The sequence below is a fragment of the Mandrillus leucophaeus genome, unplaced genomic scaffold (genome assembly GCF_000951045.1).
Source record: "Mandrillus leucophaeus isolate KB7577 unplaced genomic scaffold, Mleu.le_1.0 Scaffold4, whole genome shotgun sequence".
In the NCBI taxonomy this organism is placed as follows: domain Eukaryota; kingdom Metazoa; phylum Chordata; class Mammalia; order Primates; family Cercopithecidae; genus Mandrillus; species Mandrillus leucophaeus.
Window position 1 is genome coordinate 9,581,202 of NW_012104253.1, and position 21,702 is coordinate 9,602,903.

At 38.0% G+C, this 21,702-nt stretch overlaps 1 protein-coding gene across 4 annotated transcripts in view; it reads left to right on the forward strand.

Annotated features, from left to right (window-relative positions):
• The window catches only part of DICER1 (dicer 1, ribonuclease type III), an 82,478-nt gene that overhangs the window by 56,139 nt on the left and 4,637 nt on the right, over positions 1–21,702 (forward strand). For all 4 annotated transcript variants that reach the window (XM_011991684.1, XM_011991683.1, XM_011991686.1 and 1 more), the window contains 14 exons: positions 302–377; positions 1,094–1,233; positions 4,035–4,214; positions 4,444–4,657; positions 4,781–4,934; positions 6,304–6,486; positions 6,760–6,865; positions 7,295–7,470; positions 8,427–9,201; positions 12,597–12,752; positions 15,816–16,704; positions 18,386–18,654; positions 21,183–21,345; positions 21,439–21,514. In XM_011991684.1, the coding sequence (XP_011847074.1) occupies positions 302–377; positions 1,094–1,233; positions 4,035–4,214; positions 4,444–4,657; positions 4,781–4,934; positions 6,304–6,486; positions 6,760–6,865; positions 7,295–7,470; positions 8,427–9,201; positions 12,597–12,752; positions 15,816–16,704; positions 18,386–18,654; positions 21,183–21,345; positions 21,439–21,514 (3,557 nt within the window). The remainder of the gene's footprint in view (positions 1–301; positions 378–1,093; positions 1,234–4,034; positions 4,215–4,443; positions 4,658–4,780; positions 4,935–6,303; positions 6,487–6,759; positions 6,866–7,294; positions 7,471–8,426; positions 9,202–12,596; positions 12,753–15,815; positions 16,705–18,385; positions 18,655–21,182; positions 21,346–21,438; positions 21,515–21,702) is intronic.

The following is a 21,702-nucleotide window of genomic DNA, read 5'->3' on the forward strand; positions in this document are numbered from 1 at the left end:
GTTACATATTTATTGATTAGTAAAAATAAGATACTTTAAAATCTTACTGAAATTTAAATTCATCAAAATTGTAAAATCTTAATTATGACTTAGTTTTTACTGGGCAGGACTTCTAAAGATGAACATTTCAAATATGGAGATTAGAATTTTTAAAAACTTGCTGGAATTTTTAAAAATAAAGAATTTTGTTTTGGCAAATTGAACTTTAAAGATGTTGGGGCAGTGGTTTCATAGGTGTTTCATGTGCTAGAGGTAATATAGCAATGTGCATATACAATGGAAAGGTTTTTGTTATTTTCAGGGTCCACCAATGAGCTGTGTACGATTGGCTGAAAGAGTTGTAGCTCTCATTTGCTGTGAGAAACTGCACAAAATTGGTAAGGATGTTTGAAAAGCATATACAAATAAAAATAAATTGCAACCATTGTAAGAAAAAAAGCATATAGAGGACTTTATAGATCTCTAAGGATTTTGTAGAGCTATTCACTTGCTGCTCTTAGTGTGCTTTGGTGAATATAAATATAAGTGTTAGTAACTTGAAGATCCTACAGTGTTGTGGGAGCTCTTTATTTTCCATAGCTTAACTGTAAACAACTGTCATTTATTTGCTCTCTTTAATGACTCCTTTTAAATACATAAAGGTATTTTTGTAATTGTTGAATCATGCACCATGAACACTTGTGTTTTAATATATGAGTCTCTCAAGTTAGTCTATACTAGTACAGAAATCAATCCTTTTTTAAAAATGGACTCAGTTTCTTTTTTTTTTCCCTCAATCCTGCTCCTTCTGTGTAAGTGAACCCATTTTCCATGGCCATTTTATTTATCATTGATATGTGCTGATGTCATGTTTAGATGTTTTTGTTTCTGAGCCTTAGAACAGAATTTGCAGTCCTGCTCATATTGGTACATATGGATGCCAAAATAGACTTTGCCTGAAGTGTGAATCTGATTACATTTACATTGTGAAAGGCAAGGGTGCTTTAGTTTCCATTACTTTTCCAGGTCCTTCTAACATAGTTCTATTCTAGATTCTTTACTGATTAAATAGTTAAAATCTGGATTGTGTTAATTCTCTCTTTAAATTTCTTAGGGGAACTGGATGACCATTTGATGCCAGTTGGGAAAGAGACTGTTAAATATGAAGAAGAGCTTGATTTGCATGATGAAGAAGAGACCAGTGTTCCAGGAAGGCCAGGTTCCACGAAACGAAGGCAGTGCTACCCAAAAGCAGTTAGTATTGGTTAGAACAGAGTAAAAATCTAGCATTTCTGACTTCGTTTTCTGCTACATCACATCTCAGCTCCTCTGCTTGGCTGACTTCCCACACCCTTGCAGTTTGGCCCACTCTGGATCTCAGCTCCTTTCTCCAATTCACAGCTTCTCTCAGATCAGCGTCTTTCCTTCCTTATGTAGACTGTGTGCTCTTCCACTTCAGAGGTTGCTTTTATTTTTCTTCTCAAAAGGATTCTTGGACCCATCTCTCATACTCTATCCAGAATGAGGTTATTTAATTTAAATAGACATTCTTTGTTTCATTCATTTTAGTGGTGTGATTCTTGTTTTACTTATGATTTGGGGCTAAGACAGAAGAGGATTTGTATGATAAAATAAGCAAGTGAAAAGATGCCCTCTCAAGATGACAGGTACACTGGAAGGTAGAAGCACAAATATCTGTCAAGAGTTAGGATGTGGGCCATTAGGAATCAAAATAAGTTATTTCCATGGGCTGTTTCCAGCTCAATCTGTGGGCATCCTAGCAGAGCTCACCCATGAAAGCATCTCTAAATCTGACTTCTAGTAATAGACATATTTGGCTGAAGTATTTATTTTAAAAATATTTGTTAATATTTTTACCTCATAAGAACCCCAAGCAAAAGCAGAATTTTGCTATGTGTAGTAGTCCCGCTTACCCTTGGAGGGTATGTTCCAAGACCCACACTACTAAATGCAGTGGAAACTGCAGATAGTACCAATCCTCCAACAGCTCAACGTTGTTTCATTAGAACGTCGACGAAGAAAAATTCATTCCCAGCCAGGGCCACTGTCTCTGTGTGGAGTTGGCACGTTCTCCTCGTGTCTGCTTATTCCGGTTTCCTGCTACATCCCAAAGCTGTGCACATCAGGTGAACTGACATGTCTGCGCTGCCCCACTGTGAGTGAGCATGGGGATGCGTGTGCATGTGCCCTGCCACAGAGTGGTGTCCTCTCCGGGATGGGTTCCCGCACGGGGCCCTGAGCTGCCAGGATAGACTCTGGAACCCTTGGCCCTGAACTGGAATAAGTGGGTGAATAATCATCTTCCTTGTTTTTATTCATCTTTCTTAATTGTATCTATAGCTCACATTTCTTTTAATGCTTAACATTAAAAGTGTTTTTTTAATTTAGAAATTTGGTGATGTTTTTGTGATCAGAAATATGCTGGAGGAATTTAACTGGTTTATGTCAATTAGCCTGTGGGAAAATTGGTTTCTTTCTACCAATTGGTTGTTTCCCTTAGCCAGTTTCTAAGAACCTGCCACAGACATTAAACGAGGACTTATAGCATATATTATGCTTTTAAAAATACGTTTATACATATTTATGATAGTTTAAGATATAAATTAGGCACAGTAATAACAAAATAGAACAATTGTAACCATATACTATAATAAAAGTTACGTGAATGTGATCTCTCTAAAAATACTGTACTGTACACACCTGTTACTGGACCGTGACTGACCTCAGGTACTGAAGCCATGGGGGCTGCAGATAAGCAGGGACTGCTGTGCTTGTATCTCAGCTTAAATATGTGGTTCTTTGGTTTTACTTATGCAGTTTTACCAAGTTTTTACTTTATACAATTTTGCATCCAGCTTAGCATTTTCAGGATTCAGAATCATGTTAGTTTTTTAAAAATCATGAATATTACCCATCTTCCCAAAATGCATGTTTCCCTCATACCAAATTTTCACATGAGACTAGTTTCATGTGATAAAGTCGTTAATGATAAGTGTTTCGAAAAGCATAGTATTGGCTGGGTGTGGTGGCTCACACTTGTGATCCCAGCATTTTGGGAGTCTGAGGCAGGAGGATCACTTGAGGTCAGGAATCCGAGACCAGCCTGGTCAACATGGTGAGACCTTGTCTCTGCAAAAAAAGAAAAGCATAGCACTGCTTGGCATCCTGTTTAATTAATAGATACATTCTTTATTTTCTGATTCTCTGTTAAATATAATGGTCTCTTTTACCAGCATTTTTGTACCTTTTAACTACAGATGCAGTTCTTTTTCATTGAACCTGAGGAACTGCAAGACCATAATCTGAAGGATTGTGTTAATATTGAAAGCCTAGCAGCAATCTCCATTTAATTATGGTTCACTCACATAATGAGGTAGCCATTGCCAATGATGATATTGGTTCGTATTGACTCTGACAGATATTCTCTTTATAGTAATGGGATAAAAATCAGGCTATCTCACAGACACACACATGCCCTAATATATACTAGTGTTGTGTGATTTTATTTGTATTGAAAAATATAAATGTATGTATGTTTCTTTACCTTTATACATTAAAAAGAGTCTAGGAAATTATACAGTATATCAAAATGTTAATAAAGGCTGTCTTTGAGTGATAGGATTATATGTAATTTTTTAAAAATTTGCCTAACTTTATTTCCTGGTACTCTACAGTTAGTACTTAAAAAGCCCAAGGAAGAGATGAATTTTCTTGTCAAAAGAAATAGATCAAATGAATAGTATTTTTAAAAAGGCCCTGCAGTGTTGAATTGTTTTATATATAATTTTGGTATTAGGTATATAGTCAACAGTGCATTATAGTGTATGTGAACTTGGGCCACTATCAGCAGCCCTGGCCTGAGATCCACTGACTTACCCCGCAGGGTTAAGTAATTAAGAGGTGTCATGCCTTGGGTATTTTCTTAGCTTTTTCTCACCAACTTTTAGTAAAGCCAAAATTCGTTTTCTTGCTGACATCTGGAAAAGAGGCTAATATACTTGAGCATGACACTTAATTTTCCTTTCCACCTCTAGATTCCAGAGTGTTTGAGGGATAGTTATCCCAAACCTGATCAGCCCTGTTACCTGTATGTGATAGGAATGGTTTTAACTACACCTTTACCTGATGAACTCAATTTTAGAAGGCGGAAACTCTACCCTCCTGAAGATACCACAAGATGCTTTGGAATACTGACAGCCAAACCCATACCTCAGGTAGATATTTCATAATGACTACTTATGTCAGAAACATCTTGCTTAGAAAAAGAAAAAAGAAAAAACTAGTAGAAAGTACCTTTTGTTACCTCAGTATGTTTAATATTTAAAGATGAAGGTGCCTCTTCTATTTCTGCACTGGAAAGCATCATTTCTCTTCTGAAGTTAACTGTAATGGAATAAAATACCTGTTAATTTTGAGGGGTGCTTTATGTTTCCTTTTGCTAAGATTCCACACTTTCCTGTGTACACACGCTCTGGAGAGGTTACCATATCCATTGAGTTGAAGAAGTCTGGTTTCATGTTGTCTCTACAAATGCTTGAGTTGATTACAAGACTTCACCAGTATATATTCTCACATATTCTTCGGCTTGAAAAACCTGCACTAGAATTTAAACCTACAGACGCTGATTCAGCATACTGTGTTCTACCTCTTAATGTTGGTAAGAAAAAAATCTCTTACTTTGATGACTCTAAATTAGATACATATACAGATATACAGCTTAGGTATGAAACTTATCTGTATCTTGTTTTAACAAGCTAAAGAATCGTTTTTCTCTTCTAAGTTAATGACTCCAGCACTTTGGATATTGACTTTAAATTCATGGAAGATATTGAGAAGTCTGAAGCTCGCATAGGCATTCCCAGTACAAAATATACAAAAGAAACACCCTTTGTTTTTAAATTAGAAGATTACCAAGATGCAGTTATCATTCCAAGGTAGGTATTTAAATGGAAAGAAAAATGATGGTGATACTTTGTTTTAAAAGATGCACTAGGTCGGACTCAGTGGCTCATGCCTGCAATCACAGCACTTTGGGAGGCCAGGGCGGGTGGATTATGAGGTCAGGAGATCGAGACCATCCTGGCCAGCATGGTGAAGCCTCATCTCAACTAAAAATACAAAAAATTAGCCAGACGTGGCGGTGCATGCCTGTAGTCCCAGTTACTCGGGAGGCTTGAGGCAGGGCAATCACTTCAAGCTGGGAGGTGGAGACTGCAGCAAGGGGAGATCGTGCCACTGCACTCCAAGACACAGCAAGACTCTCTCTCAAAAAAAAAAACACTTATTCACGTGGGAATATAAGTGGACTGTGACTTTAGCATTGTAATTACTAATAGGAAATATATTAGTTCGTCAGGCATGGTGATGCATGCTGTAATCATAGCTACTCGGAGCTGAGGTGGGAGGATTGCTTCAGTCCAGGATTTGTAGGCTGTGCAGTAAGCTGTGATCACACCACTGCACTCCAGCCTGGTCAACAGATCGGGGGAAGAAAAAGAAAGAAAAGAAAATATAGGTAATTTCTTAAGGTTGACCTGTTCTCTCCAGTTTACTTGCTTACAAAATAAAACCTAAAACATTATAGATAAGGAATTTTCCTTTGTAAAGGGTCAGATAATTTAATGTTGGTAGGCTTTCTTCTTAAAATCTCCATCCTTTTAGTCTCCAAAGTCTTATAGAATTTGATTATAATGATTTCATTTCTTAAAATTTTTATAAGGAATATTAAGCTCTATGAAAATAGTAAATCCAGAATGATTTTCTTTTCTATAAAAGTTTAGGGAATGGAGTTTTGGGGCAATAAAATACAGACAGTTTTCAAATAATTATAGTACTAGTTATAATTCATCTTTGATTTTTTTTTCCTTTTTGCACCTCAAAACCATATTTTAGTTATCAGGACTATCGTAGTCATAGATGATGCAGTAATACTTTTATATGACAAGTATCTTTAATGTTTAGCATTAGTAATATGCAAAGTATTTATTTGCATAGTGTACATTTTTTACACTGTTTATATTGATAAAATAGATATGTAAAGGTACCATTTAGCTTCATGTGTTATCAAAATGTAGATATTTAGAACAAGAATTAATAATAAAGTAGGACAATAATGTGTCTGTTTTTACTTAATAAAAATACAGTTGTTATATACTTGAAATATATTTGGAATAAAAATTTTTGTTACTTATTTTTAATCTTTTGAATTCTTAATCATAATTTCCATACTAAAAACAGTTGTGTTTTGAGAACAGTTGATTTAAACCAAAAAGCAACTGATTGTTTTTTGTTTTTCTTTTTTAGATATCGCAATTTTGATCAGCCTCATCGATTTTATGTAGCTGATGTGTACACTGATCTTACCCCACTCAGTAAATTTCCTTCCCCTGAGTATGAAACTTTTGCAGAATATTATAAAACAAAGTATAACCTTGACCTAACCAATCTCAACCAGCCACTGCTGGATGTGGACCATACATCTTCAAGGTAAGAAGCTTCAGAGATGACAGTTGGAATTGCACTTGAGGCATTCTTACCAGACATCACTAGACACGCAGAGGTTCACTGTCTGCCTGCCCACTGGTGGACTCTCTGAAATCAGGAGATGCTTTGCACACAAACTTGCCCAAGGGGTAGCCCAGGAGGCTGCAATTTAAATGAGCTCTTCAGATGATTTTCGAGCACAGTGAAGTTGGAGAACCACTATGAATATGTATGCATTTTTGTGTGTTTGATAAAATTGTTTTGGAATTCTTACAGACTTAATCTTTTGACACCTCGACATTTGAATCAGAAGGGGAAAGCTCTTCCTTTAAGCAGTGCTGAGAAGAGGAAAGCCAAATGGGAAAGTCTGCAGAATAAACAGGTAATGATAGTTCATTGTACTAGCATAACTTAGTATTTGTTTGGGTATTAAAGATTATTAAAGATAAGTTTGAATTTTATCTTATCAAGTTTAATGCATGATTCGTTCATTTTTTTAGAAGTTACCTAATCCTCAGATTTTGTTTTGTTTTAATCAGTATTATTGTTGAATGTTATTTGAATGTTCTTTTTGGTAAGTATTGAGAGTTTTGTTTTTATACTTAGCCCATTAATATATCACAAAATCATTCTCATAAATCCTGTGATAAATCCCGTTTGGGCTTAGGGATTATTTTTACAAATTTTTTTAAAATTAAGTTTTACTAGCATTTATGATTTTCTTTATCCATTAGTGAAATTGGTCTTTTTTTTTTAATTCTTTTGTGTGTGCGCTTTGTATTTATCTGTCCGTTTTTCCCCTTACTTGAAGATACTGGTTCCAGAACTCTGTGCTATACATCCGATTCCAGCATCACTGTGGAGAAAAGCAGTTTGTCTCCCCAGCATCCTTTATCGCCTTCACTGCCTTTTGACTGCAGAGGAGCTGAGAGCCCAGACTGCCAGCGATGCTGGCGTGGGAGTCAGATCACTTCCTGCGGATTTTAGGTATGCCTGTGCAGTTGGCCAGAAAGAACACAGATCATGAGATCCTGGTTGCAGAAGAACAGAATTCAGTTAAAATTGTATATAACATAATTCTTAGTAGAAAGAAAATATAGATATCGTTTGTTCTTGTCAAGTCTCAGAGGGAGATGAGAATCTGAGGTCAGAATTAACCATTACTACTTAAGCCGTTAACAGTTGGAGTGAGAATGAATTTGTTTTTTGTTACTGCATCAGCATTTTCAATCTGTTTTTTGTTTTAAAAATCCAAACATATGTTAAAAACAACCTTAGAATGTTCTTTGTCTTCATTATTTTCTTCCCATTGGTAAAATCTCTGCATTCTACAAAAACTATTGGCTTAAGCACTCACATTAATTTTGGTTATCCAATTGGCAATATCACGACTGTTCTAGGGACTGAAAGGAATTTTAAAATATAATAGGAATAACCACAGTATTTATTGAGTAGTTACTACAGTGCCAAACACTAGCTTAAATGCTGTACCCTGTGTCAATTAGCTCATTTAATCATTAAGACAGTGCTGTGAGATAGGAACTGTTAGCCCTTTTCTCAGGTGCAGAAGCTGAGGCACAGAGAGTTTCTGTAAGTTGCCCAGAGTTACTCAGTGGGTTAACCAGAGTGCCTGGGATTCCAACCCATGAAGCTAGGCCCCAGTTCCTGCAGGATGCCTGCAAGCTTCATGACATTCTTAACTACCACACCTAGAGTCTAGGGCCGGGGATTAAAGCAGTAGAGAAAACCATGTCCCACTTTATAATTTACATTGTGCAGAATTCCAAATAATGTTAAATTCTGGCTTGGAAACTTACTTCTCTTCTAAAGTTTAGGAGTACATTTTTGGGATCTTTGTTTTTGTTTTTAAATTCAAATTGCTGTTGCTCTCAGCCTAGCTGTCTCGAAGAATCTGATATAAAGTTATAAAAATGTCTTTGCAGATACCCTAACTTAGACTTCGGGTGGAAAAAGTCTATCGACAGCAAATCTTTCATCTCAAATTCTAACTCCTCTTCAGCGGAAAATGATAATTACTGTAAGCACAGCACAATTGTCCCTGAAAATGCTGCACATCAAGGTGCTAATAGAACCTCCTCTCTAGAAAATCATGACCAAATGTCTGTGAACTGCAGAACGTTGCTCAGCGAGTCCCCTGGTAAGCTCCATGTTGAAGTTTCAGCAGATCTTACAGCAATTAATGGTCTTTCTTACAATCAAAATCTCGCCAATGGCAGTTATGACTTAGCTAACAGAGACTTTTGCCAAGGAAATCAGCTGAATTACTACAAGCAGGAAATACCCGTGCAACCAACTACCTCATATTCCATTCAGAATTTATACAATTATGAGAACCAGCCCAGCGATGAATGTACTCTCCTGAGTAATAAATACCTTGATGGAAATGCTAACAAATCTACCTCAGATGGAAGTCCCATGATGGCCGTAATGCCTGGTACGACAGACGCTATTCAAGTGCTCAAGGGCAGGATGGATTCTGAGCAGAGCCCTTCTATTGGGTACTCCTCAAGGACTCTTGGCCCCAATCCTGGACTTATTCTTCAGGCTTTGACTCTGTCAAACGCTAGTGATGGATTTAACCTGGAGCGGCTTGAAATGCTTGGCGACTCCTTTTTAAAGCATGCCATCACCACGTATCTGTTTTGCACTTACCCTGATGCTCATGAGGGCCGCCTTTCATATATGAGAAGCAAAAAGGTAAGAGATGATTTTTTTATTTTGAGCAGTTAATTATTCAGTGTGCCTGAAAGTGGTTTGCAGTGTTGGATAATCTCAGAGGATGAGAATGTATCATGCTCAGAAATTGCTGCACTGGCTGAGCACAGCTGCTCCCTTGTTCTAGCAGGGCCAGCGAAAGCCTGTGGCAGAACCACCTGGCAGTAGATGACTATTGCTTTACATCGACCCCACACTCAAGTTTTGGGGCTTGGCTGATCTCCATGTGTCTTACTTTTTGATTGAAATTCAGTTCAAAGGAAACTATGCAGGAGTGTACACCTCTTGATCCTGATTTGAAGAAATGTGCATTATAGTCAGTCAAGGAGCTTCTGCTTTGTTGAATTAAACGTTTATTTGAGAGGGTACATCTTGGCTTACAAGGCGTATAGACAGGAGTAAGACGCAAGTCTTGTGGAGGGGCTCATCCCCGAAGTTTTGGAGAGTGGAGGGGAGAGAGTAGCAACAGGCTTCACAGAGCTTGACTGCCGTCCAGTGTGAAGAGGGTGACACCGGAGTTGTGAGTAATAAACGCTCCATAGCTCCGAGGAAGAGCGGGCTCTTAAGCTCAGCATGGACTAAGACTTAAGAAAAGGATTGAAGGTAAGATATTCAAGTTATGGTGGGAAAAAATGGAAAAAGAAGTGTCACCAGGCAACATGAGCCTCCTGGACAAGTACCTTAGAGAGCTGCCGATCACTTGCAGCACTTAGAAGGAAGGAAGGAGCATCACTGTTGAATCAAGGATGGCATCAATGGAGGAGGCAAGTTGACAGTGCATAAGCAAAGTGAACAGATGGCAGAGCATGTCAGTGTCAGGGAAGCAGCCGTGGCAGCAGTTGGAAGTGTGGAAATACCTGAGAAAAGACTTGAAAAGGCAGGTATGGTGAAGCTGTGTCGTGGAAGGCCTTGAATGCTGGGCTGAGGAGTTTGCACGTGTTTTGAGTGTTGTAGGCACTGTTGAAGGAATTTGGAGCAAGGAACTATTAATAAAGTGGTAGTTTAAAATGATTAATCTGGTAGCAGAATGTAGTGTGAGTTGAAAAGCAAATCCAAACCAACAGCAGAAGCAGAAAATGTTATAGAACTAGAGTTCTGGTAGAGAGGAAGGGGCTGAGGTGAGTGAGAAGAAATAATTTTAGCTAACAGTTTAAAAGTGCTTACTCTGCACTACTCTAAAAGGTAATCGTATACACACACACGTACACACACATGTACACACACACACATATATACATATATATAAGCCTAATTTAATTTTTACAATTCTGAGAGGTTAATTTTCCCCATTTTATAGGTGAAGATAGGCTAGAGAAGTTAGCTTGTCCAAGGTCACTTGGCAAGCAAGTGGCAGAGCTTGGGTTGAATCCAGACAGCCTGGCTTTGGAGACCTTGCTCTTCCCCATCACACTAGCCGCTTGGGATAGAACTATCACAACAGGCAGCACACCAAGCATTTCCCCGGTGTTCACTCGTTTACTCTTCTCTAAGCCTCTGGGAAGGAGCCGACACATCCCTGTTTTGCAGATGAGGGGACTCACACTTAGTCGAATGGGCTCCTGTCAGGTCACCTAACTGTTCATCCAGGAGAGTCGGGAGTGTGTCCGAGGTCTCCCAGGATGATCTTGAGGTGGACTGGAGGCACAGTCGTAACAACCATGTAAACTGGCAACTTGGGGGCAGGGGCAGTGGCAGTAGCAGGGAGGTAGGGAGAAATGTGGGATGTCAAGGTTAGAGTTGAGGTTTTAGACCTCATGGAATATGAAGTGGAAATGTTCAGATAATTGAGGCTGTAGGATTCAGATACGGTTTTATAGAGTAGTCGCCATATGGAGGCTCTGAGAACGGATGAGATTTCCAAGAGGTGGTTGCAGGAAGAAAGTATCAGAGGCTTCGACAGGTGTGGCATAGGCAGTAGGATAGGATACTCTGTTAGATAAGATAAGACAGAGGTGGCTTTCTATTACAAAACTTGTCCATTTGTCTGCTCAGAAACCTTCAACTTATTTCTGCAGAAAGAATGATCACTCCCTCAGCCTGCTGTTCAGGCCCTTTCAGCCCTGATGCGTTTTGGATCCTAACCAGGTGGAAGCCCCTTGCAGCTCATTGGACAGACTCCATGCTCAGACCCCCAGCCTTGGGGCCCTTGCTCTGTCCTTCCTTCTGCAGAGTGCTCGCCCCCGTCTCTATGTGTCCAGAATTTTGCCCCATATCTGAGACCTTACGTAACTCTTTCTTCTTCATCCCGCCCACCGTTTCTGTCAACTTGGAATGTGATTTCCCTCCCGTGGGTCCACGTTGCACTTTATCCTCTTCTTGGCACTTGTGATGCTTTGTTCTCTTAGCTTGGAAAGGGAAGCTGGCAGTTACTTCAGCCTGCTACGTTTCAGGCAGAGAGGGAGAGTACTTTTGGCCATAGTGGTCACACGTGCACTCCTTTTCCCTGCCAGCCTGTGTGTCACGAGGACTGCCCCTCTGTCCTGCTGCCGTGATTCCCTCAGGGTTGCCCAGTCGAGTGCCTCTCACTTGGGGGGTGTCTATTAAACAATAGTTGAGTTACATGGGAAGAGGGCTAATGAAGTACTTAATGAACCCAGCTTTATGAAAATGAAAATGGGATTGACAATTCTAGACCCTAGTTTCCAAGTAATAACTTGACAGAAATGCAATGATGTGAGCAAATTAGGAAGGAGATAGAGGCATTAGGAAAAACAGACCGGAGTGGAGGATAGACAGTAAAGCTGTTCCATTAATATAAATAAACAAACCTTTTGGTTCATTTTTTTAAAAGCTGAATACAAGTGTCTTGAAATGCCTGTAAAACAAAGGAGTAATATTTGAGAGAGCATTACAGTTGAAATCCCATTTGTGGCTTCCATTCTAGGAATGTAACAGTTTCAGTTTTGTTTGGTGCCAGTTTTCACTTTGCAACTAGAGCTGATGGCATCCTCCCCCCATTTCATTGAAAATATTGTGACGTCTTGACTTTTTATATGGGTTCTTTTCTACTTTGGTAATTCCAATTAGCAGTTTGCATTTTATATCATCAGGTTGTATTTTCAAGGCTTTGATATTGTCTGAATTGTTTCTTCTCAGTCATTCATAAAGAATTTGCATAGCTGTATACATTATTTTTTCGGCTCTGCATCTTATATTCAGAAATACTTGCACCAAAAAAGTATAGAATATGTGGGAATTTAATATTCTTTTTATAACATGAATGGGTAGAAAAACTGTAGAGCCCTTATACTTAATTGATGACCATATAATTAATTTATTAATTTGAGGAACATTTAACTGAGGATATGTTAATATGCCTTGAATGAATTCCAGCAGTGGTCATTTATGGATAAGTATCCTAATATTTTCTGCTAAAGGTCAGCAACTGTAATCTGTATCGCCTTGGAAAAAAGAAGGGACTGCCCAGCCGCATGGTGGTGTCAATATTTGATCCCCCTGTAAACTGGCTTCCTCCTGGTTATGTAGTAAATCAAGACAAAAGCAACACAGATAAATGGGAAAAAGATGAAATGGTAAGTTTGTGTGTGTGTGTGTGTGTGTGTGTGTGTGTGTGTGTGTGTGTGTAACTGGAGGGATTTACTTTTTGGTGAGCCAAAGAATTTTGTTTTATTAATTTTTTGTTTCATTTTCTTGGTGTGTTTATAATAGAGTAGATGTTTGATATATTTAATTAATTCCTTTAAATACACTGTCTTTTCACTGAATTCAGAAATAGTGTTATAATTTTGATGGAGGCAAATTTCTATTTTTATTCTTTTCCAAAGGCATAGAGTATGTGATGTTTTGACTTTGAGTTTTGCTCTTTAAAAAAAAAATTTCACTTTGCTGTTATTACAATTTATCCTAGATCCTTAGCTCTGTTCAGTGATATGACTTTTCAGTGACCTGTGATCTCCAGTCTGTCTGTGAAATAATTAATTTCAATAAAATCTTGCTTTTGTAGCTCAGGGTTTTCTCAGTCAGGACTCCTGTGAACTTAAAAAAAATATATCATCCATAAAGATTGTTATTTTCTGGAAATAATTTAAATCTTGCCAGTGTCTTAAGAAGACTCTACATATCAGCAACAGCTGCTTCATTTTGTCTTGTCTTGAAGGCCACCAGAGGGCACTTGGGAGGGCCTCTGAGCTGCAGGAATCAGTGCGGTGGTGGTTGACTGGGGGAGTTCTAGTGCCTCTTCCAAAGTGAAAGGCAATGCTTCAGACAGTTTCATTTCCTGGAGATTTATTTTGCATTAAAGATAAATTGGCTCATTGTTACTTCATTTTTACTTCAGGCCAACAATGATAATGCCATTTTTTTCTTTCACAGGTTATATTTTTAAATATACATTTTCTTCATGTCTTCTTTCTGATACGTGTATCTTATATATCTGCCTTTAAGTATTTCCAGGTAGCATGTTCTGTGACACTATTCAGATTTTTTATCTATTTATTGAGGATGTTTTTAACTCATGTAGTATTTGTCTTATTACAGAATTAGAACTTATTTGGAAAGCGTTAAGGGAATATTTTAATGCAAGTTAGGTCCAAACAATTATTTGTTACTAATTTAGAAATATGTAGAACCTTAGAGGAAAATACATAGATTTTGAACTTTAGAAATGGCATTGTATTTCTACGAATAACATTCCAATAACAGTCATCTTCTTTTATTAATACCGTTTCGTAATGTATTTGGCTCTTTTTAAAAACTTGTAGCATAAAGGTGACATTGCCATGTCATACTGATTTTTTTTTTAAGATACAACACAAAGTTCAATTTATTTTTCTTAATGTTTATGATGACACTTTGGTTATTGGAATTCATTAGAAATACTGTTCAGATTTTTATTTAGTAACTTATTTTTATTGAAATATAGGCCCTTGCATTATGTTGAAAAGATACTCTGTGGTTTTGGCTGGTTGCATTGTCGTTCTCCCTACCTTGCTCTGGCCCTTCAGCAAATGGGCTTAAGTGAAAACCTTTGCATGCTAAAACGCCTCTTGATAGAAGAAAGTATCAAAGTTGACTTGAATGATACAGGAAAGGATTTCATGTGGCTGTTTTTTCTTAAAAGGTTTGAAGTACTCTTGAAAAACATTTTATGAGGTAGAACCCCACTCTTTTGTAGATGAAGAATCTGAAACCTAGAGGCACTAAAAGGCTTTGCCCGGGATCACACAGTTGGTGATAAAAGTCAGCCCTTTGTGATTTTTGTGCTCTGCCACTTTTGGCTTATGGTAGCACCTTTCTAAAGATACAGAAAGTTTTTTTCAATTAAAAAAAAATGTATGATTTTTTAAAATTGCAGTTTGGCCCTTTTTTTCTTAAGGACCAAACAGTAATCTAAAACATCTTCATAATGCCTTGGAAAGTATAAGGTTTTTAGCAGGAAATGTTCCTTGAGGTCTGCCACTGTAGTTGCTTTTGGTGTTCTTCCTTTTTCTTGAAAAGATGTTTTTTTCTTAATTAAAACAGTGAAAAGATAGATATAGTCCGGCTTACTGCTATTTATTTTCAGACAAATATAGTGTTTATATCTTGAGTCTAGTTTAAAATGAAATATTTGTAGTATTTAAAAAAATGCCTGAAGGTTACAACATTTTTTGGTCAGAACACTCTGGAAAGTTGTTACAGTCAACGTTGATGCACACCCTTCGCCTTCCCCCCTCACAAGTAAAGTTTTTTGGTTCTTTAAAAACTTGCATAACAGAAATTTGGCATCTTTCTAGGATTGCAAAAAAGTTACATCATTACTGAAATCTAGCCCATTATTAAGGTTGTCACTCACAAATAAGCTTTTGCCAAAGAAATTGGAATTAGCAAAGATCTTTTGACAGAAATTGGATTGTTGTGTTTCATGTTAGTCTAAATTTTCTTCCATTTTTGTCAGTTATGCTATAATCTGTTCCCCTGATTACTGTAGCTCAGAGTGGAGGGGAAAAGCATAATTTCTCAAATTCGTAGCTTAGTGCAGTGATCACTTTTATTTTTTAAGCAAAGCAGTGTAGTTTTTTGTGGCAAGTATACTTCGAAGTGGAAATAGGGACAAAAACTTTATTATAAAATCCTATTGTACATTTTAAAAATTGATTTTATCTGTTTTTATATTATATGCTGAATTGCAAAGGTAATGCTTTTCTACATCTGGAATTTCATTTTATTAATTTGAAAATCAAATTACCACATTTTCAAATTTTGTCAGCAAAATTGAAGATCTGTGTGATCAGCATATGAGTGCTTTCATTGTGTGTCCTACCGGAGTTAGACTTCTTAGTTGAAGTTTTGCATTGTGGACATTAATTTTAACTTGATATCCATGTTCAAAATCCTTAACTTAAAGCTTCATACTGGATAAAGGTCATTTTATAACTTAGAAAACGAACATTCAAAGAACATGTTTTACTTTGTTTATATGATTAAATAACTTATTTTATGTTAATTGAAAACAAATGGCCATGATTTTAAAGTTGCCTTTTAGTATTTGTGGTTGTCATTTGAAATTATCCATAACCCTTGCTTTTATTGAGTTTCAAACCCTTTTAAAAACAGCAGCGATGTCTCCCCTCCTGCCCCATTCCCCCTCGTTTCAGACAAAAGACTGCATGCTGGCGAATGGTAAACTGGATGAGGACTACGAGGAGGAGGATGAGGAGGAAGAGAGCCTGATGTGGAGGGCTCCGAAGGAAGAGGCTGACTATGAAGATGATTTCCTGGAGTATGATCAGGAACATATCAGATTTATAGATAATATGTTAATGGGGTCAGGAGCTTTTGTAAAGAAAATCTCTCTTTCTCCTTTTTCAACCACTGATTCTGCATATGAATGGAAAATGCCCAAAAAGTCCTCCTTAGGTAGTATGCCATTTTCATCAGATTTTGAGGATTTTGACTACAGCTCTTGGGATGCAATGTGCTATCTGGATCCTAGCAAAGCTGTTGAAGAAGATGACTTTGTGGTGGGGTTCTGGAATCCATCCGAAGAAAGCTGTGGTGTTGACACGGGAAAGCAGTCCATTTCTTACGACTTGCACACTGAGCAGTGCATTGCTGACAAAAGCATAGCGGACTGTGTGGAAGCCCTGCTGGGCTGCTATTTAACCAGCTGTGGGGAGAGGGCTGCTCAGCTTTTCCTCTGTTCACTGGGGCTGAAGGTGCTCCCGGTAATTAAAAGGACTGATCGGGAAAAGGCCCTGTGCCCTACTCGGGAGAATTTCAACAGCCAACAAAAGAACCTTTCAGTGAGCTGTGCTGCTGCTTCTGTGGCCAGTTCACGCTCTTCTGTATTGAAAGACTTGGAATATGGTTGTTTGAAGATTCCACCAAGATGTATGTTTGATCATCCAGATGCAGATAAAACACTGAATCACCTTATATCGGGGTTTGAAAATTTTGAAAAGAAAATCAACTACAGATTCAAGAATAAGGCTTACCTTCTCCAGGCTTTTACACATGCCTCCTACCACTACAATACTATCACTGGTAAGGAGCCCACAACCAAACTGCATTTCTGGGAAAATGAGACTTTGTGTTTATCACATTGTGTTGGCCTTGTAAAAGGTGATCTATGCATGTACAGTGTTTGTGCTTAATATTCAAGGGATGGGGCGGGGAACAAAAGGAAAAGAAAGAGTTCTTTTCTTTATTATTTGGGGAGCACGTATTGCTTTATAACTTTGGTTGTTGGGAGTATGGCTATCATGTTATACCCTCATCAGTGTCATTTTATATGCTGCCTAATTAGAGAAATTTGAACCTTAGTATTTCGATGTGGTTTCCCCATTTTATCCTCCCCAGGTATCTTTCTCTTGCCCATTCAGTGCTGCTTTTGGTTTTTGATTTAGTTGTATATTCTGGATGTATTTCCACAGCCTTTTATTGTTCTTCTTGGACAAAAAGACTCCTCCTTTAGGGTCTTGTTAAAGATGGATAGAATAAAAGATTAACAGCAATGATTTCACAAGAAGGTTGCGTGGCCCTTGCTGTGACTCTGCTGTCATCTTCTACTTCTCACTGTGCTCTGTATTTTCCCCCCCTTTAATAGGCTGTCAACCCATTAGATTAGAAGGGAGAACAAGCCCCTCACACCCAAATCAGCTTCAGGTTGTGAAACACAGCTGAAGTTTACATTTCGATTTCTGTATTGGAGGTATAAGTGCCTGAATTCAGAATACCAAAGCAAAATATAAAATTTGTAGTTTGTATAATAAAAACAGTGTAGGTTAAGGTGATCAGCAAAATGTAAAAACCAAAAAGTGAAAAACTATCTGACTCTGGGCTAGAAAGACTGATGAAACTAAAGCCTAATTTTCATTATGGAGGAAAAGTGATACATGGCTTTCAACTACATTCTGCTGGAAGTTCCGAGACCTGGGTTCTCTCCTAGCACAGTCCCTGCTTCTTAACTTCTTGCTTATTCTGGGACAAGTCACCATCGGTCCCTGCCTCAGTTTCCTCAGGTGGATGTATTATTTTAATCACTGTGAGAAAATAGAGATGTTGATTTAACATGGATCAGTTTCACAAAATGACAACCAGTTTACCTGCCTTGGCTTCCTTTCACAGCTCTTCTTTCTCAATCTCTTGGTTTGTGGTAAATTCATTTCTATAATAGCGCAAGTTAAGAAGAGAGTCTTCTTTTCCTGTCATCCTGTGTAACAAAAATAACGCAGGAATAGCGAGGAATGGTATCACTTATGCACACATTCCAGAGTGTGAATGAGACTTTAGCGATAGCAGTGCGGTGTAGCCACATGGAGAGGTGTGTGCGGCCCTGGTTTCACTTAAGTGACGATGTGTGAGGGAGACTCGAGGGGAAGGTCCCAGCACCTACCTGCCCAGACAGCACAGTGCCAGAGAAAAGCGTTCAGTGATCATGATAGCGCCTGTGAGGTTTTGGTTTTTCCTTCTTAACAAGCATTTAGTCTTTTGACCACTTGAAGATTTTATGACCCCAATTTATATAAGAAATGTACTTAATTTGCCATTAAAATTTAGTTTCCGGAGGCCTTTTAGTATGATATGTCAAATTTCCTTATTGAAGAATATATGTGTGAAAATGATTTAAATACAAATCTTCTTGGGATTTGGGGATCAGTTGCCTATGTGGGGATAGTGTAAATGCTTCTGCACAAGCTTACGGTTCCACTTTGGATCCCCTCAGATTGTTACCAGCGCTTAGAATTCCTAGGAGATGCGATTTTGGACTACCTCATAACCAAGCACCTTTATGAAGACCCGCGGCAGCACTCCCCGGGGGTCCTGACGGACCTGCGGTCTGCCCTGGTCAACAACACCATCTTTGCATCGCTGGCTGTAAAGTACGACTACCACAAATACTTCAAAGCTGTCTCTCCTGAGCTCTTCCACGTCATCGATGACTTTGTGCAGTTTCAGCTTGAGAAGAATGAAATGCAAGGAATGGATTCTGAGGTTAGTGCTGTTCAAAACGATGTTGAAAAAAGCGATCTGACTAGGGGTCTCAGTAATTTCAGAGTTCTGACTGCATAGTGGTCAAAAGGGACAGCGAGAGGTCAGGGGTGTGGGACCCAGTGTGCTGTGTTCTCTGGGAGCACTGAGTGAACTGCAGTTTGCAGGTAGGCCTCTTAAACTTGTCTGCCCCCTCTGTGGACTGTGTGGTCATTCATGTGAAGAGAAGGAGCCAGGCCTTTCAGTTATGTGCCCTTCCCACACCTTCATGAAGGCTTCCAGCATTGAGGCATGACGAAGAAGTGGCCACCACTGCCGGACCCCAGGGCAGGTTTAGCTTTAGTAAAAGCCCAGTGTAGTTTATTCTTCCTTTTTAAAATGGATCAGAAATATTTGCTGATATCTCAGGGAAGCATCGTAAATATACGTTGTGCTTCTACTTGAAGTGGGAAAATCTAGTTTAAAAAACAAACTTCTAAATTTTTGACCATTGGAATTTGGGAGGCTTCTGTTGTAAGTTCAGCCAAAGGCTCTCTGGTGACGGAGCTAATTCTAATGTGTTTGTGAGCTATTTTGAATTTTTGTAGGAAAGGATATTGCTTAGATCTTTCCAGTCTCTTACATTCATCTGCATACCTGTATCCCCCAGAGAGACTCTCATTTCCTCTTCTTCCAATTTCATTTCCTTTGATTTTCTTATTTTTGTAGATTTTCCTATAAGGAGTCAAGAAATACAGACTTAACACTAGTAGCTGTTTTAGTTGTCCTTGCTTTAATTTGTACCTTCCCCTTTTTAATTGCACCAAGCCTTTGTTGGGGAGTAGTGAATTTCTCTTTCTATGAGAAAAATTAAGAGTAGGTTTGAAGTCTAGCCACAGAGCCAAGTTCATGTCCTGCCAGCTGCCCAGATGTGCACCAGAGGAGTCAGAAGGCCCTGCTCTTACTTCACCGCGCCTCTGTGCTCTTGTCCAAGATGAATAGTCTGAGCTGGAGTGCGGCAGGCCGTGAGGCGAGAAGGTGGTACCAGCTCGTAGACTTCTAAGTGTTATCTAGTCTCATTCTTTAGAAATAGCTAAGCTTGAAATTTGAGGAATTAGCTAAAATTAGATGTAAGCTGTCTTTGGATGCCAGTGGGGCATATTGGTTTTGTTAGTTTTTGTTCATTCTTTTCCTTCCCTTTGTTTATATAAACATATGTATAGAAGTTACATGAACTGATTGGAAATGTCATGGTCTGGCATTTCTAACTTACTATTTGATCTTAAGAAAGTCTCTTTACCTCTCTGGGCCTCCGTTTCCTCAGCTGTAAAAAGAGAGAATTAAACTTGGTAAGTTTTAAAATTCCTTTCTATCAAAACCATAATATGTGAACAATAAGTCTGCTTTTTAAGTAATCAGCAGTATAAATGTATTATATAGAACTTTGTATGGCTAAACAACCTATTAGAAATTAGTATTTTCCCACTTTTTCTTTATTTCTTTCACAAATGATTTGTGTTGATTTTAGAAAAGTTAGTACAAGTAAATAAAAAGAAAATTAGTTAAATTTGCCTGATTATGCTACCTCAGAAATAACCAATATTAACATTTTGGGATGAATTGTAGATGTATATAGATAAAAACATATCTAAAATGGAAAATGGAATTCTGTTATCTATAGGATACTGTAACCTGTTCTTTTCACGTGTAATATGTTGTGGCTGACTTTCCCTGTATTGATTGGTATCATGATGCTCAGGAGCCACATGCTAGTCAACACGTGGCTGATGTATTTAAATGGTTCTTTATGGCTGAGTAGTTAAGTAGTTTTTGGTTAGGATGTTTAATAACCGTGGATGTGATAAGTACGCTTATGTACTTAGTTACCTCCTTAAAATAAGTTCTTAGAGATACAATTGCTGCATCAAAGAATTGTGAACTTTTCAAAGGCTTTTGATATAGACGTATGATTTTATTTTATTAATTTGCATACCTGCTATGTCAGATACTCCGTTATAGTGAACACATATCTAGTGGCTTAATGAAGAGGGAACTTGGAGGAAAAAAATCTTTCAAGTAGAATTTCCCTGTTTCCCTACAATAGCGATTTCTGCTCCCCAAAGCAGCATACACCCGTGCCAGCACCAGACCAATTAGTACTACTGAATGCTTGCCAAGCAGCTAGGGGGTAGAACTGTTTTAAAGTACAATTCTTTGATTATGAGTGAATTTGAATTTTTTTCATACTTTTATTGACTATTTCTAATTCTGTGTTAAAGTTGTTCAAATTTAGAAGTAATCTTTTTTCTTTACTGGGTATAGAATAATAAATGGGTTGGGGATTTTTTTCTTTTTTTCTTGAGAAGTTTGAAAATTTTTTTTAAAAGATAACATTTGTTTTACTATTACAATATAGTAGGCATACCATAAGTGGTATTTCCCCCCTTATTAAAGAAGTCACAAAAGTCATATATCCAAGAAAAGAAACTACATCTGTGGACTGCCTGTAAAATGGCCTTTTTGCTTATAAGTCACTTTTCTCTCTGTAATAGCTTAGGAGATCCGAGGAGGATGAAGAGAAAGAAGAGGATATTGAAGTTCCAAAGGCCATGGGGGATATTTTTGAGTCGCTTGCTGGTGCCATTTACATGGATAGTGGGATGTCACTGGAGACGGTCTGGCAGGTGTACTACCCCATGATGCGGCCACTCATAGGTATTGTTGGCTCCCTTTAGAAAGAAAAAAACCCACAACATTAAAAACAACTTCAAAGATATTATTCATATTATTCTTTCATTTTGATTGCAGAAAAGTTTTCTGCAAATGTACCCCGTTCCCCTGTGCGAGAATTGCTTGAAATGGAACCAGAAACTGCCAAATTTAGGTAAGCAAAAAATGTACATGGAAAAAAATTAACTTAAAACATCAAGGGGAAAAGTTCACAAAGGTATTGTAAACTAATGGTTCTGAAAAATATTTACACTGCGGCATGCTGTTGTCAGATTTCTATTTGTAATCTGATTGACTTCTCTTTTTTCTTTCTGTTTTTCTGAAATAATGCTGTAATAAAGA